The 20,799-nt window shown below is 48.1% G+C and overlaps 1 protein-coding gene across 11 annotated transcripts in view; it reads left to right on the forward strand.

The window, feature by feature from the left end:
- Nucleotides 1-20,799, forward strand: part of Oca2 (OCA2 melanosomal transmembrane protein) — a 231,444-nt gene that overhangs the window by 135,141 nt on the left and 75,504 nt on the right. For 10 of the 11 annotated variants that reach the window (XR_004516156.1, XM_010612938.3, XM_010612936.3 and 7 more), the window contains 3 exons: nt 7,915-7,974; nt 8,463-8,567; nt 17,530-17,623. Coding sequence is in view for 10 of the 11 variants with exons in the window: in XM_010612938.3 (XP_010611240.1) it covers nt 7,915-7,974; nt 8,463-8,567; nt 17,530-17,623 (259 nt within the window). In the remaining variant the exon portion in view is untranslated. Of the gene's footprint in view, nt 1-7,914; nt 7,975-8,462; nt 8,568-15,499; nt 16,101-17,529; nt 17,624-20,799 lie in introns of those variants that run through there. The other variant, XM_010612943.2, reaches the window with a different exon arrangement.

Genomic DNA, 20,799 nt, shown 5'->3' on the forward strand with positions numbered 1-20,799 from the left:
TGTTCGCGTCCGCGCGTGGCAGCAGGCGGGCTCGGGAGGCCGCGGGAACCTGCCCGTCTGCGTCTCTGCCGGAGAGACGTCTCTGTCCGTGCTCAGTCCCGGCACTAAAATTAATTCCAACAACGGGGAGAGCAACATCCCCGATTTAAAGGCCACAGGTCCTCATTTCTTATTAATCCTTCGTAACCCAGGCCCAATTCCAAGCCAGCCTCTGCCGCAGCCCTCTCCCAACTCTCTCTGGCCACCAGTTATTTTCCCTGTTGTAATTTACTTTTTGCTAAAGTTATTGTTACTTAGAAGCAATAGGGCTCATCACACAGAGTCCAATACGTTTTATATTCTCATCTGTCACGAGAGGTGTTAAGCCAACTGAGTAATTACACAGGCGAGTGCGTAAAAGAATGCCGATCCACTGTAAAAATTAATTGCCCACAAAGGGCAGAGAGTAGCCATCAATCTTTTTAGTTCACAATCTAAAAAGTACAAATGAGTCAGTATTTTTGCCTTGGGGGAAAATAGCGGACATAGAAATCACTCCCATAAAAATAAAACTAAACAATTAAGAATGCAAAAACAAAAATAAAACCAAACAAAACTTAGAAGGCCTATTGCAACCAAAATATGCCAACAAAATTAATTTTATTTTTGCGTTTAGTATTTTCAATAATTATCCAAGTCGCTTCTAATGTTTCTTTTTATAGACTGTAAAAAATTAGTAGGAATATTTTCCCCTTATTGATTAAAAGGCACTTATTTATTTTCAGTTTTTATTTTATTAGTACATTTTGCATTACATAATGATTACATGCCTTTTGTAGAGTTGGTGCATGTGCCTAACACATCTGAATTATTTTTTGATCCACTTCCCCTCCCCTCCCTCTCTCCCTCCATTTTGTGACCCTTCACATTTGAAAAAGACCTCCCTACTTCCTCTTATCTATCTTTAATTTGCTCTTTTATTTATATCTTGGGTTTCTCATTAAGAGAAACCATGTGCTTTTTAAACTTGTGCGTCTGATTCATTTCATTCAACGTATGGTCTCCAGGTGCATCCATTTTCCTGCACATTCATCAAGTTTATCCTTCTTTATTGCAGAGTAGAACTCCACTGTGTGTCTATGGCTTGTCTCGCTATCCCCCCAAAGCCTCGTGTGGTCATAGGTGGGCTTCTCAGAGGTGGCTGGATCTGGAGTGTGTGGTACTGGGATCAAAGGTGTGTGGGTACTAAATCAGTCCTGATTGATTTGGCGCAGTTCTGGGTAGGACTAAGGGTGCCCACCCTGGGTGTGAGGGCCACCTGCCCTCAGGGTGTATAGACTGGATAAGGTTTAAGGGACAGGAAGGGGGTCCCTGTTGCCGGTTGTTGCTTGTCTTCTGCTCTGCCACACCACCCTGCCTTGGAGCCAGCTGATTATGGACTGAAACCTCTACAACTCTGAGCCAAAGAAAACTTTCTTTCTCTAACGTTAGGTGTGGGGTATTTTGTCTCAGAAGAGGGAATGGTAACCAAGACTGCATGAATACCACTTCTCTGGAGGTGGGCACATGCATCACCTCCGTGGTTTAGCCGTTACAGACTGTGCTGTTACAGACCTGGTGTGCAGGCTGCAACACTGTAACATGACTTTAGGTCCTTCAGGAAGATGCCTAGCAGGGGCGCAGCTGGGTCACACGGAATTTCTAGTTTCAGCTCTTTGAGGAAGCTCCACAGTGGAGGTACTAGTCTACATTCGCACCAGCAGTGTGGAAGGGCTCCGTTATTCCCTGCAGCCTCGCCAGCATTTGGTAGTACTGATTTCTGGATGACAGCTGTTCTTTCTGGAGTAAGATGGTATCAGTGTTGTTTTAATTTGCATTTCTTTAATGGCCCGAGATGGTGAACAGTTTTTTCACATATTTATTGACCCTTTGTACTTCTTCTGAGAAGTGTCTCTTCATTTCAGATGCCCATTTTTGATTGAGCCTTTTATTTGGGCAAGATCTAAGTTTTTAGTTCTTTATAGATGTTAGTTTTTTTTAATCTGAAGAGTAGTTGGCAAAATTTTTTCCCCTGTGGTTTTTAAATTATAGATGACGCTAAATGTATCTCTGCTTCCCCAGTAAAGGAGAACACAGGAGGAAGTCTGTTTTTAGAAACCAAGGATGGTCTCAGCTTTTCTGCAGGCAGATAAACACAAGGGTCATTTAATTGCTGTTTCTCTTGTCTCTGGGTCTCTAAGGAAGCACTGCTTTGCAAACAAGATCGCTGGTATGTTCACCGGGAAGAGACATGAATAATTCTGGGGGAAATGATCACACAGGCATTTTGATTTTAAATGTTTGCAGCAAAGATGACTTATAATTAGCTCTTTATCAATTTTGATCGTCTGTTTTTCACCTTGCTGTGACAGTCTCCAAAAATAGCAGAGAAATTCAAGTTTATTTAAAATAATTCCAATTATAATATATTCAAAATGTTTATGAAAATAGCTAAATGTATCAGCCATTCAACATGTAAGAACTTTGCATATATTTTAAAGATTAAAACAAAATAATTTTCTGCTCAGTTCAGATTTTGGTGGCAATAATTTTAAAATAGGAAAGATCAAGAATGAAGGTGGGGTGCAGGGCACTGACAGGAGAGCCCCGAAGAGCACATATAGAGCTTTCACCTGACTGGTGAGCATCAGAGTGCTTCTGCTTCCTGCGTCTCCTGGTGTCGGAGTTTGGGGTTTCTTTTTGAGTCCCGGCTGGGGCAGGCTGGCCTGTGTTGTCCACTCTTCTCTTTCACCAGAGTTGCCAGGGATTCCCTTCGATCTCCCTCGTGTGGCAGAGGATCTGAGGTGGGCCTGGGCCTCCCCCGCCTCTGCCCAACTCTCCAGGTGAGGGCCAAGTGCGTGTAAGGTCAGCCGGGGAGGATTTGGCCTAGCAAAAGTAGCCTGTTTAATCTGTTTTAAATGCAAAATTGGCTGAAGAAGAAGATCTTACCCAGGCTTCACAACAAGAAAGAATGTTGATTTTCAATTTTGCAATAAAGTGCAAGCCCACTGAAGTCCATTCTTCCCTCTGGACAAACGGAAACATCAACTGTTCACAAGCTCTGAGAAATAAGCAAAAGCAGGTGGGTTTGGAGGGGAGTTGAAACCTGGAGGAGACGCTCAGGGGCGACTGTCTCACGTCTTCTGTCGCGGATGCAGCCTGTTCACGCAGTGACCCAGACAGGGGCAGCGCTGGGGAGCAGTACATGTGAGGGGCAGGGCAAGGAGGGCTGCAGAGCTCCGGAGCTTCCGGGAGAGACCCCGGGAAGACGCCAGGGTTCTGTGCGTGAATTTGCACAAGACTCGGGCTAATTTCTGTGGAACCCATGCACGTGACACAGCCAACCCAGCCCAGCCCAGGCCCGAAGGCTGGCTGATGTCCTGGTATTCCCGTTTACAGAGGCTAGATCCGCAGGTTGAGCTCTTGGAGCCATGCCCTTGTGGGATTGAGCCAAAGTATGCAGGAAATTTAAATCAGAACTGTATCATAGAGTTTTGGATGCAGTTAAAGCTCACTTAGAAGAAACTTGGAGATGTGATACTTTCAATAGAAAACAAGGAAGCTCTAAAATCCACTAACGGTCTACATCAAGAAGGAATTTTAAAAATGCTCACTGAACAACCAAAATCATTTCATTTAATTTTTCCTATTGACAGGATAAAGGAGAAAAACCATATGATCCTTTCATCAGACAAAGAGAAAGCATTTGATAGGACTCAAATTCATGATAAAAGCCTTCGGCAAACTACACATCCTCAAATTGATGACAGGCATTTTAAAAATACTGGAGCCAGCCTCGCACTTAATGTGGAAAAATTTCATGGCAGCTCTTTGCATGTGGGAGTGAGGCAAGAATGCATACTTCTCCAAGCTGGGGTCCACCAGCATCCAATGTCCTGGAGGATGTAACTTCTGAAATGCAGTGTTACGGAGAAATATAGGAGAGAATAGGAGAAAATGGAAAAAGTCAAACTAAAACCCCAGGCAATGCACAGAAACTCAGTGCCACCTGAACCAACATGTGAATTTAGCAAGGTCAGAGGACTGAAGACCAACAGTCAAAACTCAGTATCTTCTCATACACTAGCAGCACACCGCTGGAAAATACGTAACGGTTGTATTTGTAGTGTTGCCAAACCATTAAGAATTTAGGAATAAATTAACAAAATATGTCCATGATCCATATGCCAATAAATATGGAGATTTCTTAAAGAAATTAAAAAAAAAAAAAACCTAAGCGGAGAGAGTTGCTTTGTCCATAGACTGGAATACTCACTGCTGCTTTGTTGGAGCCCTTCCCACACTGAAGTGCAGATCCACGTGCAATTCAAATCAAAATTGAATCATGCTTTTTCTGTAGGGCATGACAAGCTAATGATACAGTTTATATAGAAATACAGTGGACTTAGAATAACTGCAACAGTTTTTTAAAAGCAGCACAGCCCTGTAGCACTCACCCAATTCTATGACTTACTGTAAAGCTATCGTAATGAATAGTGTTGGACTGACAAAATGCAGGTATAGTTCAAAGGAACAGAGTATCGAGTCTAAAATCAGACCCTACCTTTGTGGTCCATTTTAGTTTTAAACAAAAGTGCCACAGCTATGCATTTGGGGAAGAAATACCTGTTCAACAAATCATGCTGAATCAGCAAATGCAGCATCACCCATGATGCTGTGTGTCTGCGTAGAAGCAGGAAGAACGCTGGGAACAAGTGTGCTGTTCTGTATTTCAGTCCTTTATCAGTGTTTTCGGTACCAGGGCTCGAACTTAGGACCCTGCACTTGCCAGGCAGGCACTGTGCAGCTGAGTTCCATCCCCACCCCTTTGTCTGTTTCTGTGATGTCTTCAGTGCTGCTTTCTGTTTTTACTGTGCATAGAGCTTGCTTTCTCTTTCACCTCTCCTTGTTTGCCATCCTCCCATGAGTATACACATTTGTTTGCCTTAACAAATCTCAATTGCATACTTATTTTCTACTTTATGACATTCTACTCTTACAACTATTTCCTTCTCTTTATATGTTTAGGTTCAATTTAGAGTTCTTTTTTTTTTTATAACTTTGGAAGATGGATGCTCAGCTTTTCTTGTTGCATGCTTGTTTTCCAGTATGTATATTTACGACTATAAATTTTCTTTTAGCGTAGCTCAGTGGCATCCTCAGGTTTTCATGTGCAATTTGATGATATTTGCATTTTATTTATTCAAGTTATTTTAAATGTTTATTGTGATTCCTTGTCTTGTTTTTCCTTGATTAGCCTATTTTTCTAAGTGATCATGGATTTGTTGCTTGACCTTGTAATTCTGTTTACTTGTGCTTTATATGTTTTGAGACCGTGTAATGAAGCACATATAAAATTAAAACCGCACTCTAAAGCTTTCATTGTTAAAATTTGTATGGCACATATTTTTCTTCAGCACTTTTATTTGGACATGTCTTTGAAATTGTTTTTGAGTTTAATATTTTTAATCCAGCGTGACAATCTTTGTCTCTTAAAGTGATATATTTCTTCTTCTGCTTGTAATAACATCGGTGATACATTTGGGTTTAAATCTGCCATCTTCTCTTTTTAATCAGTCTTACCCTTTATGCTTTATTTGCAGTCTCTTTTCTTTCTTATTTATATGATTGAGAATTATTTAACCTTCTACTTTCCCCTCCCGGCAGTTATATATTTAAAAAGTATCTTTAGTGGTTTTTGTGTCATGTAGAGACAAGGGCCAACATCAGTCGGTACGTTCACATTCTTCAACCCTTAGTTTCTCTAAACAAAATTATTCTTCGGTACCTTCTATCAGTGAATTTTGGTTTGTGCCGTTCTGAGGCCTGTTTAGGTCTGTTTTTGTTGTTTCTGCTCTCATTTGCATGACTTGCTTTTTATATCCCTGATGATCCTGCCCCAGAGTCTCACTGGTCTTCATCTGTGGGAGCCTGGAGCCTCTACCTGTGGGATGCTTTCTTCTGATGACTGCTCGAGTCTACCTTGCTGGATGCGGGCTTAGTCCTGGTGTGTTTCAAGAATCGTGCTGTGTGCGAGTGTCCTTGCCTTGGTGGACACTCACTCCTGCTCATGCTGTCCCACCCTCAGCACCAGGTTTCAGGCTTCCAACTCTTGCAATTGCCAACCAGCTGCAGGAAGTATTTTCATGAGGAGAGAGATTCCTCGGATAACCTTGCTTTGCTTTCCTGATAAGAACTGTTTGTCCAGAGTCTGGCTGCAGACTGTCAGTGTGAAAGTGGTGCCCATGACCTATCCTAGGTCTGATTCCTGGAGACAGAGCTGTGATCCAGCATTTCTCTGTGGTGGAAGAATCACGACGTGTCATGTTGTGATTTGTACCAGATGATCATCTTTTCACTGCTATGTGTGAATCGACAGAGACAAGCACCATGTCATCCTCAAGTGCACATAACTCCTGCATTCCTGAGAGAAGCATCAGTATGACCTGCTTATGTGCCATCCTGACTTTATGAAAAAGATGTGCAATATTTGTATTTAATCATATTTTGACTTTTCAAAATGAAGAGATTAGATATGTTGAACTGGCATTAGATGCAGTGTTTGAGTATTCTGACGATCTTATTTTGTCTTTTATTCTTTACATTGTAGACCAGGATGTTCGATGTAATTATGTGACACTAAATGTGTATAAATGTTTCGTTAAGATGTACACGTAATACTAACAGGAGCATATACATATATTTGGTGTTTGGCAGAAACTTTTAATATAGTTTAGAGTTCTGATTTTCTTCTAGGTGATGGTATGGAACCAAATAAAATGCCTGGCTACATGTAATTTTTTAAAATTTAAAACTAGTTAATCAAATGAGGATTGTGTTAATTAGAGGCTCCGAATAGGGGATGATTGTGTCTCCATGGGTCGCCGGTTCTGACTGGGCACCCTTTTGGTCATCACACGGAACGGGGAAGGTGCTCCTGTCTCCCAGGGTTGCTGCCCAGGGTCTCATCATGGCGATGTGGGTCCCCACAACGAGGCATGGCCCAGCTCTAAGTGTTGACAGTGCTGGAAGTGAGACCACCTGCTATGAACAGATAATCTTGATAATAGACTTGGTATAAAAGAGAACTTGATCAAGAATTGTGTTTGGAGACCTGTCTTGTGGGCTTCATGGTTTCTGCATGAAGGTCGGCTAACAGCAGTGCCATGTTATATTTGGCATTTTTGCTATAAGCAAATCCCAGTGAAAGGCGTGCCCGGGGACTTCTGCACCAGTAGGGTGTGCACCTCCAGCTCCGCCTGGGCCCTCACACCACAGGTGCATCGTGGGTCCCCCAGCATCTCCAGCTGGGCCCCCATGGCAGCCTGAGCAGAAGGACTCCCACACCTCACTTTTCCTTCTAATTGTCTTCCTGCTTCTTCCTGGATACAATTTTCTGCATCTGTCCAGGGCTGTGAAAAGTTATCTGCTGCATTTAAATAGACCTTTCCTTCCTGTCTCTGATGGTTATAAAAACTGTGGATTTTCTTTTTAAACTCAAAGTGTGATGTTAAAAATAAATGGAAGGGCCGGGGATTTATATCAGAGGCACTGTGAGGTACAGAGTTTGATCCCCGGTACCTGATGGAACAGGGCCTTTATAGAGCTTGGAAAGAGATTGCCTTCCTTTCAGATTTAAATTTACTGTGGACATTAACACAAGTCGAGGAGGAATCCCTGCCTCTGCTATTGTACTTTTTTCTCTGTGAAGCTTCAGTGTGCATATGTGATAGTAAATTCTTTCCAGACTGGGAATTTGAGTCTGACCTTTTATAAGAAGGGAGAATGCAGGGCCCCCTTATCTTCCCTTCTTTTAGTTTGAAAGGCATCTTAGAAAAGAAGTCTTGTGTATGTTCTCATTTTAAGTAGGGTTTCACTCTCCACCCTCTCTTCCAGGCGCTGGAGCATCTCCACTTAATAGAATACGTGGGGGAGCAGACTGCTTTGCTAATAAAGGTACAGTCAGTGCTATAATAGAATGTCCCAGCCACTGTTCTTTGATTTTTGTAAAAAAAAAAAAAACCCAGTAAGGAGAGGTCACACTAATTAAGTAAAGAGCGCAGCAGGGAACCTATTTTATCCTGATTAGTCTAGAGATGAAGGGAGATTTTCCCCCAGAGAGTATCAGTCACAGGTGCTGCTGCCTTCCAGATCACCCTTAGTTAAATCCTGCCTGAGAATGAGAGCTGTGGGTGTTCCGTGGCTGCTGCGAAGTCCCAGTGCCAGCCCCGGCTCTGTGGGGCCACAGGACCAGTGAGTGGCCCGGGGTTGGTGAGGCACGTGGTGTGGGTGTGGCCCTGGTTTGCACACGCGTGTGCACTTTGGTCTTGCCACGTGTAGCCCTCCTTTGGCCCCTGCCGCGTGTCACCTGGCACAGCACACTGAGGGGTGTGTGATGGAACAAGAGTGTTGACGTTGGGCACTGCTGTTGTCCCTCCCTGCAGACTGTTCCGGAGGACCGGCGCCTGGCCGCCGCCATGGTCCTGGTGATGTGGGTCTCGGCCTTGGTGTCTTCCCTGATCGACAACATCCCATTCACTGCCACAATGGTGAGTCAAGCTCCAGCGGGTGCACGGTCTGGGCCTGCCCCTTATTCTGAGGAAGCGGAGCGTGCAACACGCTCATGTACCACACTCACAGGTCTAGAGCACAGCACGGGCACAGCCTAGGGCAGCAGGGCAGGAGCAGGGGGCGAGGACCCACACGGCAGCCGGCAGCCCAGGGCGTCTCCTTGGGGACTGGCCAACCCCACTGAGGACTTCTCCCTCCCAGAAAATACTTTTTTCTCTTTTTTATAAGAAAACCACATTATACATAATTTAAAGAGCAACATAAAGGAGAAAAGAAAAGCTAGCACAAAGTGGGGAGACAGATCCTCTGCAAGTGGGCAGGGGCCCCAGAGACGGAGGGGCGGGAGGGAGTGCTTAGGTCATGCTCTGTGCCCCACCACCCCACGGCAAGTGCGATTCTTAAGTACTGTATTCCAAACGCACTCGTATAATAAGCATAGAAACAAAGTCAATTCTCACCTTGAAAAGAGAGAAATAGTTGAGACATCAAAAGATAGACATTTTCATCCTTATTTCTATCCAGTCTCAGTGGCTTCTGGTGCTGGAGCTGCTCAGGCTGAACACTTCTGTGCTCCTGAGCCCAGCCACATTCATTGTAAGCTTCCCGCAGGGCCAGTGAGTCCTGTTCCTGGGGTTTTGTCTCAGGGCAGGAGCTAACTGTGAACTCAGGAGTGATGAGGTAAAGGTGGGAGCAGGGCTTTGCACCCAAGAAGTGGGGTCCTGGTTCACTGACACAGGGTTGAGTGTGTGGCGTGCACTCCTGCAGGACACCGGCTGAGGTAGGCAGCTCCCGGGGTGTCCATCATCCTGTGTCATGTAGGGGTCAACGGGCCCCCACAGAGAGAGCGGCAGAGCTGACAGGGAGGAGAGGGTGGGCCGAGCCCGCAGCCGCTTCACCATGCTGATTTCCATGCTGGAAATCTGTGTTGCCCTCGGCCTGGGACCCAGTGTCTGCCCACTTTCACTGTCGAGCAACCTGGCTGTTCTTTCAGAGTCTGGGTTTGGAAGCCTGAGCTCACTTTGTAGCTGATTTTATATTTTCATGAAGTCCTGAGGCAGAGATGTTACATGCCTAGTGTCAGGGGAAACGAACAGCACAGAACAATATTTGGAGATTGTTATCTTCTGTGTAAGAAGCAGGGACATGAATATGACAACATATGTTTTGAAATAAACAAAGGGCAGAATAAAAACAGTTGTTTTCACTGTGCTTACCTAAACACTAAAGCTAAAAGGCAGAGATTGGCAAATTTAATTTAATTTAAAAAGTAAGTATCAACTTACTTAAAGAGTATATTCTTTACAAGAAATGCACTTTAAATATAAGGACAAGTTGAAAGAAAAAGGATGGGAAAAGAGCATACAACACTAAGCATAAGAGAGTTGATGTGGCTATAAAAATAACAAAGTAAACTTTAAGAGAAAGTGTGTTCAGGAAAGAGGTATCACCATGAGGAAGGGCGGGTTCCCCGGCAGGCAGGACGTGATCTGAGCCGTGCCCCACGACAGCTCCAGGTGCACCACACAGAAGCCAGGGCGGCTTGCAGCTTGGCTCCCTGCGGCTGCCAGAGGTGCATCTCCTCTGGGGTTCCTGAGACGCCCATACCATTCACAATAGCAGAAGCACCCCATGGCCCCACTGCTTAGCACTGTCCTGAGCACCCAAGCAGCAGGGCCACTGCACAAGCCTTGCGTTCAACCTGTACCTTATACACATTAACTGCCAGTGAGACAATCAATAATCTTGGTGCCACTTTTATGCCCATGTCACTAATAATGGGGTCCTCCAGGCCAGTAGGTGGGCAGTCGGCCCCAAAGTTCTCTTAGAAGGGCCTGCTTTCTAGAGAACTGTCTTAGTCTCCTGTGCCCAATCTCTCAGCGAGACCCTTACCCAAGACATGACACAGTGATGCAGTCCAAAGAAGAACTTCATTTGGCTGGCCAGGACCCACCCTCCAGTGGAAGTGGCCATGGAGTCCAGTCCCAAGTTGAAGTTGAGTACAGTTTTTATAGGAAGGAACCTCCCCGCAAAAACTTACCCCCTCCTCCCCCTCCCAAAAGCTGCTGGCAGTAATCGTCCAGGTGCCTCTTACCTTGGTTTGCTTTGGGGTCCCGCATTGATCGCTTGGTGGGAAAGAGAATCTTGGCTCGCTGGGCCCGATCTGGGGCCGTGTCCCTCCGGGCCCCAAAGCAATCTTTAGGGCCTCCTTTACCCCAGTGTAAACTTCCTTATCTAAGCCAGAACAGCATGAAATATTTTAGCTAGGGACTGGGTCTCCTCACAGGAAAATTCCCGAGCTCAGATAGGGGTTGGATAGCACGCCTGGCAGGTGAGCCTCATAAACCCTCCCTGCGGTGTCAGTTCCACAGTAGCCATGAACACGCTTTGTGGTCTCTAAAGGGCAGTAGGTGGGTTTTTCCCAGAAGAACAATCTTGAGGTTACACAGAGGACAGGCTAAGCCACCAAAGGGTGGGTTTTAAACAAAATGGAGTCTCTTATGTCAACCCAGGTTTCTCATCCGAGCTTCTGGGTTTTTCCCAGAAGAACAATCTTGAGGTTACACAGAGGACAGGCTAAGCCACCAAAGGGTGGGTTTTAAACAAAATGGAGTCTCTTATGTCAACCCAGGTTTCTCAAGTCCGAGCTTCCCGGGTGGCCAGGTCTGAGGCACCTAGGATGGGAGTGTGGGGCACAAGAGGGGTGGAGGAGGAGCTGGAGCTGCTCGGAGGTGCCTTGGCATCTGGCCTGACAGTGGTGCATGGGCAGGTGACCATTTTCTCCTTGGCACACTTGGGCCAGGAGGGGCGAAGAGGGAAGGACTGACACAGGCCTCTGTCATCTCTAGTGGCCTCGGGTCCCATCTTAGTATCAGCAGAGGCCTGAAGAAAGAATGCCAGGGTGTGGAGGAAGGACGTGTGAGGTAGTGAGCTGCTGCCCCCAGCGCCCGCAGCTAGAAGAGGCCGCACACACGGAGCAAAGACTCCAGAGTGGTGCCCAGCAGAGCTCCCATGCGTAGTGGCCATACAGCTTGCAGGACAGTTGGGTGTGAAATGCGGAACATTGTCCTCCTGCAGTGAGGAAGGGACAAGATTGCCTATGAAAACCATTTCTACCAACCATGTCCCAGAGGCCAGAGGCTGTGCTTTAGACAAGAAAAGAAGTCAGAACTCTGAGGACTGGAAAAGAAGAAATAAAAACTTTTATTACGTACAGAGAACACAAATCTTAGAAAATTCAAAAGAATGCAATTATTAGCTGTTATAACTAATAAATAAATTTATCAGGGACCCTAGACTTAAAAGTTAGTTCAAAAATCAGTTGTGTTTCTATCTATGAGTGACAAACTAATAGAAAATGAAGTCTTGAAATACATGCAAATAACAACAGCATTTGTTAACATAAAAACTGTCCCAGTCCCCGATTCAGCCTAGCGTGATCATTTAAAGGTCTCTGGACACTGGTGGAGCCACCCTCACACCAGCCCTCGGTTCCCGCCAGGATCAGCTCACGCACGTCCCCGGTTCTCGGATGACCGTGTGTCCGCACATGGTGAGGTGCGCGACAGAGCCACGGAACAGGCTCTGTCCGACCCTTCATGGACTGCTTCTCCAGGCCCCACACACTCATTGGTTAGAAGTCCACCTCCCGGGCGTGCTGCAGGGTCCCAACCCATGTCCTTCCTGGGACTGATTTCCTGTTGGAAATGTAGGTTGTTCCATTTTAAAAAACAAGACACTTCACATTTTCATTCCCAAATTTTAACAGCTATTTGAGGCTTAACTTTGAAAAATATGTCAGGGAATCAGAGGCTACCGCAGCAAATGGTGTGACCCTCCCTTGTTTGCAGGGGACGTGTTCCACCACCATCATCTGAGGCCTGAGGCCGCAGGTGGCACTGAGCCCTATCTGTATACACTATATTCTTTCCAAACATGTGCAACTATGATTAAAATGTAATTTATACGTTAGACACCTTGAGATTAACAACAATGACTAATTATGAGATAGAACACTTACACGTTTTTTATATTGCTTTATTTCTTAAAAATAAAACAAATAGCTTGAACACAGAGAGAATTAAACACTCAGATTAATCCATGTGTGTGGTACGTGAGCAGAGCTCTGAACATATCTGTACACACAAGCATGTCATTGTATAGTTGGGTCTCTAGGTCCATTCGCTGCTTCTCTAGTCAATCTGTTCGGATACAGCAAATTGTTTTGTAAAATGATCTAGTTCTTCTTGCACTTCAGAGAATCTTTGCATTGTTTTCTTTGTATTAGGCTTTAAAGGCTCATTATGTACCTAACAGTCCCGCGATTGGTTTCTTTATACTGCGGAGGATCTCCGTCTATGTTTAGAACTTTTGGCAATTCTTCATTTTTAGCCTTTAAATGTTTTTAAAGCAACATGTAGGTGGATTTTTAAAGCTTCCAGCAGATAATCTTAGCTGGCGGTGATTTTATTCTATTCTTTTAGTGGGATCACTGTATTGTGGAGTGTGTAACCTAGTGACAGTATTGTCTGTAAGGAAACACAGTCTGGGGAGTGCAGAGCCCATCAGCACCTCCAGGAGGTAAGGAGTAAAGAAACAGTGAAGACTTATAGCAATAGAAAAGAGCTTGGCTATCTCCTACAGCAGTCTCTCCAGTTGGGAGTCCGGGGATCCCCCGTGGAACGCGAGTGCAGTCCTGTTGGAAAGCTCGTCTTCCAGAGGCAGGCCTGTCATGGAGCATGCTCAGTCTGAGCACATGCTCTTCCTACGTCACTTCCTCAAACATGGCGGAGGAGCGCTTCCTGGCTTGGTCCTGCAGCGTTCTCTCCAGGGCCCTTAGAACAGTGAGTCAGAACAACTCAGTGATTTTAGCTGTTTTCTCTGGAGGGCCTTATCTAAAACAGGGAAACAACTAGCAGTGATGTTCATAGTCATTTTAAAGGATAGCAGCTGCTTTCCTCTCAGGCATCGGTACTTGTGTGCAAAAGTTCCTGCTTGATGGCTAATAGATCAGGAGAACCTGTTTTAGTTAGTGTAAGGAGCAAAGCCGTTTATCCAGGCCAGTACCACTTTGTGGGGCTTTTGACAGTTCCCCTGGGGCAGAATGAGAGTGGGGTGAGCCTGTCTTATGAAGCCCCCCTCTCCTGCTGCCTGTGCTGTCTCCCCTGGGCTGCGGGGCTTTGTCACCTTCCCCGGTACTCCTTGTCATGCCTTTCTGGAACTTTTCCACGGAGGTTCTCCAATGTTGTGTCTGACAGGAGGGACCCAAGTTCCCTGCTACAAAGGAGGCAGGGAAGGCGTATTTCTAGCTTCTGTCTCTGCAGGCCAGAAATCATAACAGTTTGCCAAACACAACAGACTTTGCAGTCTCCTTCTATGCCCTTAAATGCCTTCTCCCCAAGGCAGAGTTTTGCTGTCCTCTGGGGTCTCACCGTTCTCTGCTCACACTTCCACCAAGTCATTCACCAAACTCATTGCCGAGAGATTTCTGCAATGTTCTGGGAGCTCCATAGCTTCACATTTGTGTCTTCATTCACTAGCATCTTGCCAGGATTGAAGAAGATATTTAGCAAGTCTTCATAAATGGATAAAAAGTGGGTTAACCACAAAGGTTGGTTTTCCTAAAGTAACTCTTCGCCAGATTCCCAGCCACTCTGGCACAGGCAGCTGGACACCTCAGGGCTTCATTGTGTCCCTCTGGGTCACAGATACACCTCTGCTGGTCCTTCTGCCTGGCTCCCCACCCCTGAGTTGCCTTCATCTTCAGTGCATGGGGGGCTGCCCTCTCCTGCCTTTGCTGTTCTTGGCTGTCTCCCTCCGTCCAGGGCATCAGTCTTACATATACACCCTGTTCTGAGCCCTGTCTTCTGCAGCCGCTGGGCTGGGTCAGCACTGTTGGCTGGGAGGCCCCCAGGAGCAGCTGGGTGCCCATGTCTGTCCATGTCCCTGGGGATCTCTGGGTACACTGGTTCGAGAGCTTGGGAGCAGCGTGGATACTTTGGGACTGTTGGTGCTGGAGATGAATCAGCATCTACAGGTGCTTTCCTCCCTGGGGCAGTGTCAACAGCAGAGTCTGTGGACTCCGGGGTCCAGCTACTCACCATCTTCCCTCTCTCACCATCCTGCTGCCTCCAGCCTGGTGAGACGACTGCTCACAGTGACCCCGCGTGTTCAGTGGTGTCCCCCACTGTGCTGCTTTCTGACGATGCAGCAGTATGAATGGGTGGTGGGTGGGGATTTGGGTTTCTCGTCCACAGTGGGTAGCAGGAGAGCCTGGCCCAGGTGTGTGTGTCCTCTTGGCAGGCTGCCCTGGCTCGTGTGGACACACAGTGTCCAGGTAGCTGAGGTTCTGTTCTAGGAGGTCTGGTTTCTTGGAGGACCTGGACCAGCTCCACTCACGTGTCCCTGGTTCTCTCTGTACATACGTGGGAAGCCTGCTCAGCTTCAGTGGGGATGGACAAGGACCAGAGAACATTTTGTGGAGATAGAGTGGCTTTCAGACCGCACAGTGACCCAGCTTCCGACTGTCATGGTTGCCTGTGTTCCGGCCCCGTCTCTGCTTTGACAACACAGCTCTGACTGCAGTTGTCTGCCAGGTCCACAGAGGCCTTATCAGGAAGGTGCAGTGGGTATTTCCAGTGACCAGGATGGCGTCGGACATGCTGTCAGGGGCTGCACTTGAGAAGGGAGCGCAGCACCTGCTTGGAAGGGGTGTTCATTAGACAGACCGGCCAGTCTGTCCCTTCACTACAGGGCCGTGAGTCTCTCCCTTGGCGAGTCTGCCTCGGGGAAGTGCACCTCCTGAGTGTCACTAGTTTGGGTGGTGTCTCCTTCATTTGTGCTGTCAGCTGTGTGCTCGCAGCAGTGGTTGGAAGCACAGTTTGTGTCTGTTTGTGGTGTTCCCTTCTTCCAGTGACCAGGGAAGAATGCCAACTAATTCGCAGCATTCCAAAGTCTTCATTCATGACTGACAGCCTCACACCGTGGAATGTCTACCTAGCTACCACGTCCAGAGTGGAAAGAACGAGATCACAGATGAGTTTGTCTCCTCTAGTTGGCCGCACAGAGTGCTGGTGAAGCTTCCGACCAGAGCATAGCCAGGTCACAGGAGGGGCCCATGGCTTTCGGGAAATTAGATTTGCTGTTTTGGGTTCTCCAGGCTTCTTTGCCTTGGGTCCTTCTCCTGCTGTGGACCTTGGCTATCTTTAACAATGACACATTAAATTAACACTTAACACTGCAGCACCAGTTTAATGTGGATGCTTCATTCATATTTAGTGCAGTCAAGCGGAAAGGAGGCTGCCTCGGGCAGTTTGCAGCGCCCTCCCGCCCTCCCACCGCTTCCCGCCCTCCTACCGCCTCCCTTCTGTGTGACCGACCCTGTGTCTCTCCATTTGCGAAGCCAAGGGGCTGAGACAGTGGGCGGCACTGGGTCTTGGGCCAGTGGCTCCACTAATTGGCACAGACACATCTCAGCATTTTAATGCATCCTTCAACACCTCTGCCTACCCTCCTCCGCCTTCTCCTGTCTCCAGGCATCGGAGAGCTGTGGAAATCTGGGCCCAGACCTGCATCTGTGGGCAGGGCATCTCAGCCTCTGCTACATGGCCTGACGCCATCCTGGGAACCCTGGGTACATTGTTAACTACAGGGGACTCTGGCAGACTTTCTTCATTGACCTTTGATCTTTTTTAACCTCCTTGCTTAAATGGAAGGGGTTCTCAGGCGATTTTCCCTTTAAAATGTTATTATTCTTGTCTTGGTTGTTGAATTCAAAGAACAATGATTTATGCACATGGTCCCGAGAGTTTCCTCTGACCGATGTCTGGAGACTCAGCACTGTCTGTGTGTCCTTCAGCCTCCATGTGGAAGTCCTTTTTCAAGGCTGCCTCGAGTCCTCTCTCCCAGGTTTCTTTGCAGGGCCCGAGGAGACTTAGGAAAGACGTTGCTGGTGGCAGTGATGCCTGATGTGGGGAAGAACCCTCTGCACTTAATTTTCACCTTTGCGTTTTACTTGATGTTGCTTTCAGCTCATGCTTCCCTGAAACATTCAGGTACGGACCAGTGTGGAAGGCGGAACCAGGTCCAGGGGGCTGCGTGTAGGGTGAATAGCACGAGCGATCGCAGGAACTTAAAGCTGTGGTCTGCAGAGCGTCCGTGAGGCTCCAGTCTGCCTGAGCCGCATAGGGGAAGAGGACGGAGAGCAGTGGAGCAGCGCGGGGCTGCTGTTTCCTGTCGGCTCTGTGCCGGCCCTGATGCCCGGATGTGGAGCGGTGTGTGTGGACCACACAGGGGCGCCCTGCAGTCTTCACTTCCGTGACCCGCAGACCAGCCGCCACACAGCTGTCTCCTGGCTCCTCGGGCCCCGCAAAACACAAATGGCGCATTTAGGGGACCAGCAGTCTGAGCAAAGAGTAATAACCTCTGCAGTTAACACCTCGAGTTGTGGGGTCCGATGCCCACTGTCCTGCGGGGAGCCTCACAGGCTTGGGGTGATTCGCCCAGGCTGACCAGGGTATAGTTTCCCAGCAGAGCTGGACTTGTGAGATCTGTGTCCCAGACCTCTCAGTGTGGAAGGGCTGGCACACTCGCCCAGAGGGGTCTGAGAATGAACTAGGACAACGAGCGTAAGTCAGCATGGGCTTCATAAGTGCTGGCTGGACTTTGAGTCACCCAGACACTGCTTTAGACCATGTGATCTTACCACTTAGGATCTGCAGCAGCTGGGAGAAGGGGCAGCTGTGGATAGAGGGGCCCCTTGACCCCGTGGCTGGAGTCAGATAGGAGCAGTTTGTGTGGACACTAGAGTTCACTTTGGTTTCCTTCCAGGCGCGCTGTGATCCTTACTGCCTGATGGCTGACAGGGCACTTGGAATGTGGTAAATGGAGTATGCAGCTCCCAGGAGCTTCTGTGAGATACGACAATGTCCTCTCTGTCCACAGATTCCTGTGCTCCTGAGGCTGAGCCAAGACCCTGGGGTCAGTCTGCCCACCATGCCGCTCATGTATGCACTGGCCCTTGGCGCCTGCCTGGGAGGTAAGGGGCCCGGGCTGGGGAGGGAGCGGGTGCTGTGTCTGTCCCAGGCAGCAGCCCGTGTGCTGCAGACTGAAAGAAAATGAAGGAGCTCCCCAAGGTCTCGTGGAGACACATCCTCAGCTGCGGACAGGTCCCGTGGGCACAGTCACCTCTCACTCTGCGAGCTGCCACGGACACTGCACGCGTGTGGCCTGAGGAGTCGGCACCCACGTCTCAGAGCTGCTGTGCGCACGCCTGAGCTCCTACAAACCAGAGTGTCCTCTGCAGCATCCTCAGTCGGGCCGAAGGGCTGGACAGGGAGAGCCTTAAGAAGCCCAGAAGGGGGAAGATGTGCTAGTGTTAGGTGGCTCTGGGGGCTGCACTTTGGAGAAGTTGCAGATGGATTAGAAGTGTCGGATGAAAACGACCTGTGCTGACTGAGTCAAGGCTTTGGATGGGGCCCAGGGGGAGCCTCATTGCCTTCGGGGGCACAGCAGGATTATGGAGAATCTTAGATAAACATACCAGACAGATTTTCTTCTTGGACCTTAGCATGCTGGGGCCATCCAGCCTTCTTGCTCTTTGACAGCCTCTGACTGTGAAATCAATAACTCCCTGCTTAGTCCACTTTCCTGTTCGTGAAGCAGGGTTAGCGTCACCCAGGGGGTCCGGCGGACAGCTGATGCGTCACCTTGGTGAGGAGGCCGGCCTTTCCTCAGGAGGGCAGCATGGCTGTAAATGTTGAAATGGTCAGAGAAGGAGCGGGATGAACCTCATACAGAGCCACTTTGAACACCAGGGTTAGAGGCAGAGTCCAGGGCGCCTAGTTCAGCCCCTTCTGTGGAGTCCTGTTCGCCCCAACTTAACACTGGCTGTCTGCTGCAGTAACGTTGTGCCAGGAGACTGATTCATCACCCTGCTCTAGCATGTGGGAGGAAGTCACCTGAGCTGGGACGCAGAGGGGCTGGTCCTGTGATGGTGGGATGCCGGGGAGTCTGCAGGGAGAAGCCGGGAAAGCTGCTCCAAAAGAGCTGTTCTGACAGAGTCTTAGGAGAGAGGAGGCCCTGGCTAATTCTGATTCGCCCCATCCGTGTAAGATGATCGTGAGGAAAGACACTGACTGTGACTGCCATGGACTAATAGCCTGCAACCCGGGCACTGACCGACTGGCAGTGAAGGCTTGTGTCCCGTGGTCCTTTTCACCCAGTGGCTCTGGTCATTTAAAGCACCGTTCCAGCATGGCTGACGCCCATCTGTGCTGGGTGTCGTGTAACAGTTCTACGGGGACCCTTCTTTCACTACCTCAGGGCTTAGCATTTCAAACACATTCTGGTAAAATGGATACAACATAAAATGTACCGTCTTCGCCGTTGTACGTATACAGCTCAGTGGGATTGGACCTAGTCACGCTGTACCTAATGTACACACTGCGGCTTTCGCATTCTTGTCCGACTGTGGCTCGCGATGTTCCTCGTTCACACGGCATCACCACGCTGCCACCCACGCTGTGCTGTCACTTTGTGATCCACACTGTCCCTCACCGCGGCCAGCTCCAGACCTCCCCTCATCCCATGGGGAAGCCCCACACTCAGGAACAGTCCTGTCTCCTTTGGCCAGGTTTAACATTGTGAAGAACACTTGAGGTAGAAACTCTAGTTGTTATGAACGGTGTCATCTGCTGTGTAAATCGGGAAGATTTGCTTGCTAGCTCCTTTGAAACAAACACACAAAATTCCTAACTGGTCTGACCCTAACGCTTTTTTAAAACTAAGTTAAGAACAATTCAAGTCCCTTTTAATTCTTTCTCTTCTCTTCTCTTCTCCTCCCTTCCCTTCTCTTTCTTTCTTGACAGGGTCTCGCTGAACTCACTGTGTAGCCCAGGCTGGCCTCAAACTCACAGTAACCCTCCTGCCTCAGCCTCCTGAGTGTGGGGGTTACAGGTGTGTGCCATCACGCCTGGCAGTTTTTAGTTTTCATTTCTTCTCTATTGTTGGTGGGAGTGTAAACTAGTACAATCACTATGGAACTCAGTAGGGAGATCCCTCAAAAAAGGAAAACTAGAAACTTCTTGAACGAGTTGAAGACATCGCATCATAGGGACATACACATACCTATGTGCGTAGCAGCACAATTTATAACAGCTAAATCTTGGAGGCAGTCTACATATCCACCAGCAGACAAACAGATGAAGGCCGTGTGATAGTTACACACAAGGGAGTACTACTTTGCCATAAAGAAGGGTAAACTGCAGTGGTTTGTAGGAAAATGGATGCACTTGGAGGTCATATTTGGTGAAATAAATCAGATATACAAGCTTAAATATCTCATGGTTTCTCTTACATGAGAAAACCAAAATAGAAATCAAGCAATTCTTTTAAAAAAATCTCTGAGTTTCCTGGAAAGCAGAGGCTGAGACAAGGTTACACGCTAAGGTTTCCTGGGGTGGAGAGACTGTTAGAGGAGGAGACTGGGCACAGTGAGTGGGAGAGATGCAGACTCCTTCTGAGCCCTGCCAGTCTGGAGACTGTGCTGCTCAGGAGCGTGTGCTGTGTTGAAATCTCTTGCTTTCCTCAGACTGTTCCCACGTCTCTCTGGATGGGTGGCTCCTGACCTCCCCACGGCACGGGTGAGGGTGTGAAGTGGCGCTGCTCCAAGAAGGCAGCCTTTTAATCCTACTTGCACTGGCAGACGCAGGAAATTAGATGGGATCCTTTGTGTGCAGTGTTCACCAAAGTAGGGCAGGGGTCATTTCAGAAACTGGTCACTGTGTCGCAGACCCCACAAGTGTCAAGATACGGCGGCAGCCCCTGTGCGTCCCAGCCCCATCTGCCTGGATGCTGTAGAAGCTAGGAGGAGGTGCGAGCCGGGACAGACACGCAGGCCCTCTTTTTCTCTGCCTCACAGAGCCCAGGCATCTTGGGATACCATCGAAACCTTGCTAGTGTCATCTTACACCACAGAAAGCCCCCAACTTCTAACTTCTAGTGGTCTGACTTGCGAGTTTTTCACTTCACAATGGTGCAAAAGCAGTTCACCTTCAGTAGGAACCACAGTTTGGATCTCGAGTTGTGCTCTCTTCCTGGGCTAGCAACATGGGGCGAGACTCCCCTGCCCCCTGCCCCCGACACCCCCGCAGCCTCAGTCAAGCTCAGGATCCTAAGCGGAAAGAGCGGATGCCCACAGTGTAGGCGTGCCCT

This window comes from Fukomys damarensis, unplaced genomic scaffold (genome assembly GCF_012274545.1).
Source record: "Fukomys damarensis isolate Sample0158 unplaced genomic scaffold, DMR_v1.0_HiC HiC_scaffold_7, whole genome shotgun sequence".
NCBI classification, from domain to species: domain Eukaryota; kingdom Metazoa; phylum Chordata; class Mammalia; order Rodentia; family Bathyergidae; genus Fukomys; species Fukomys damarensis.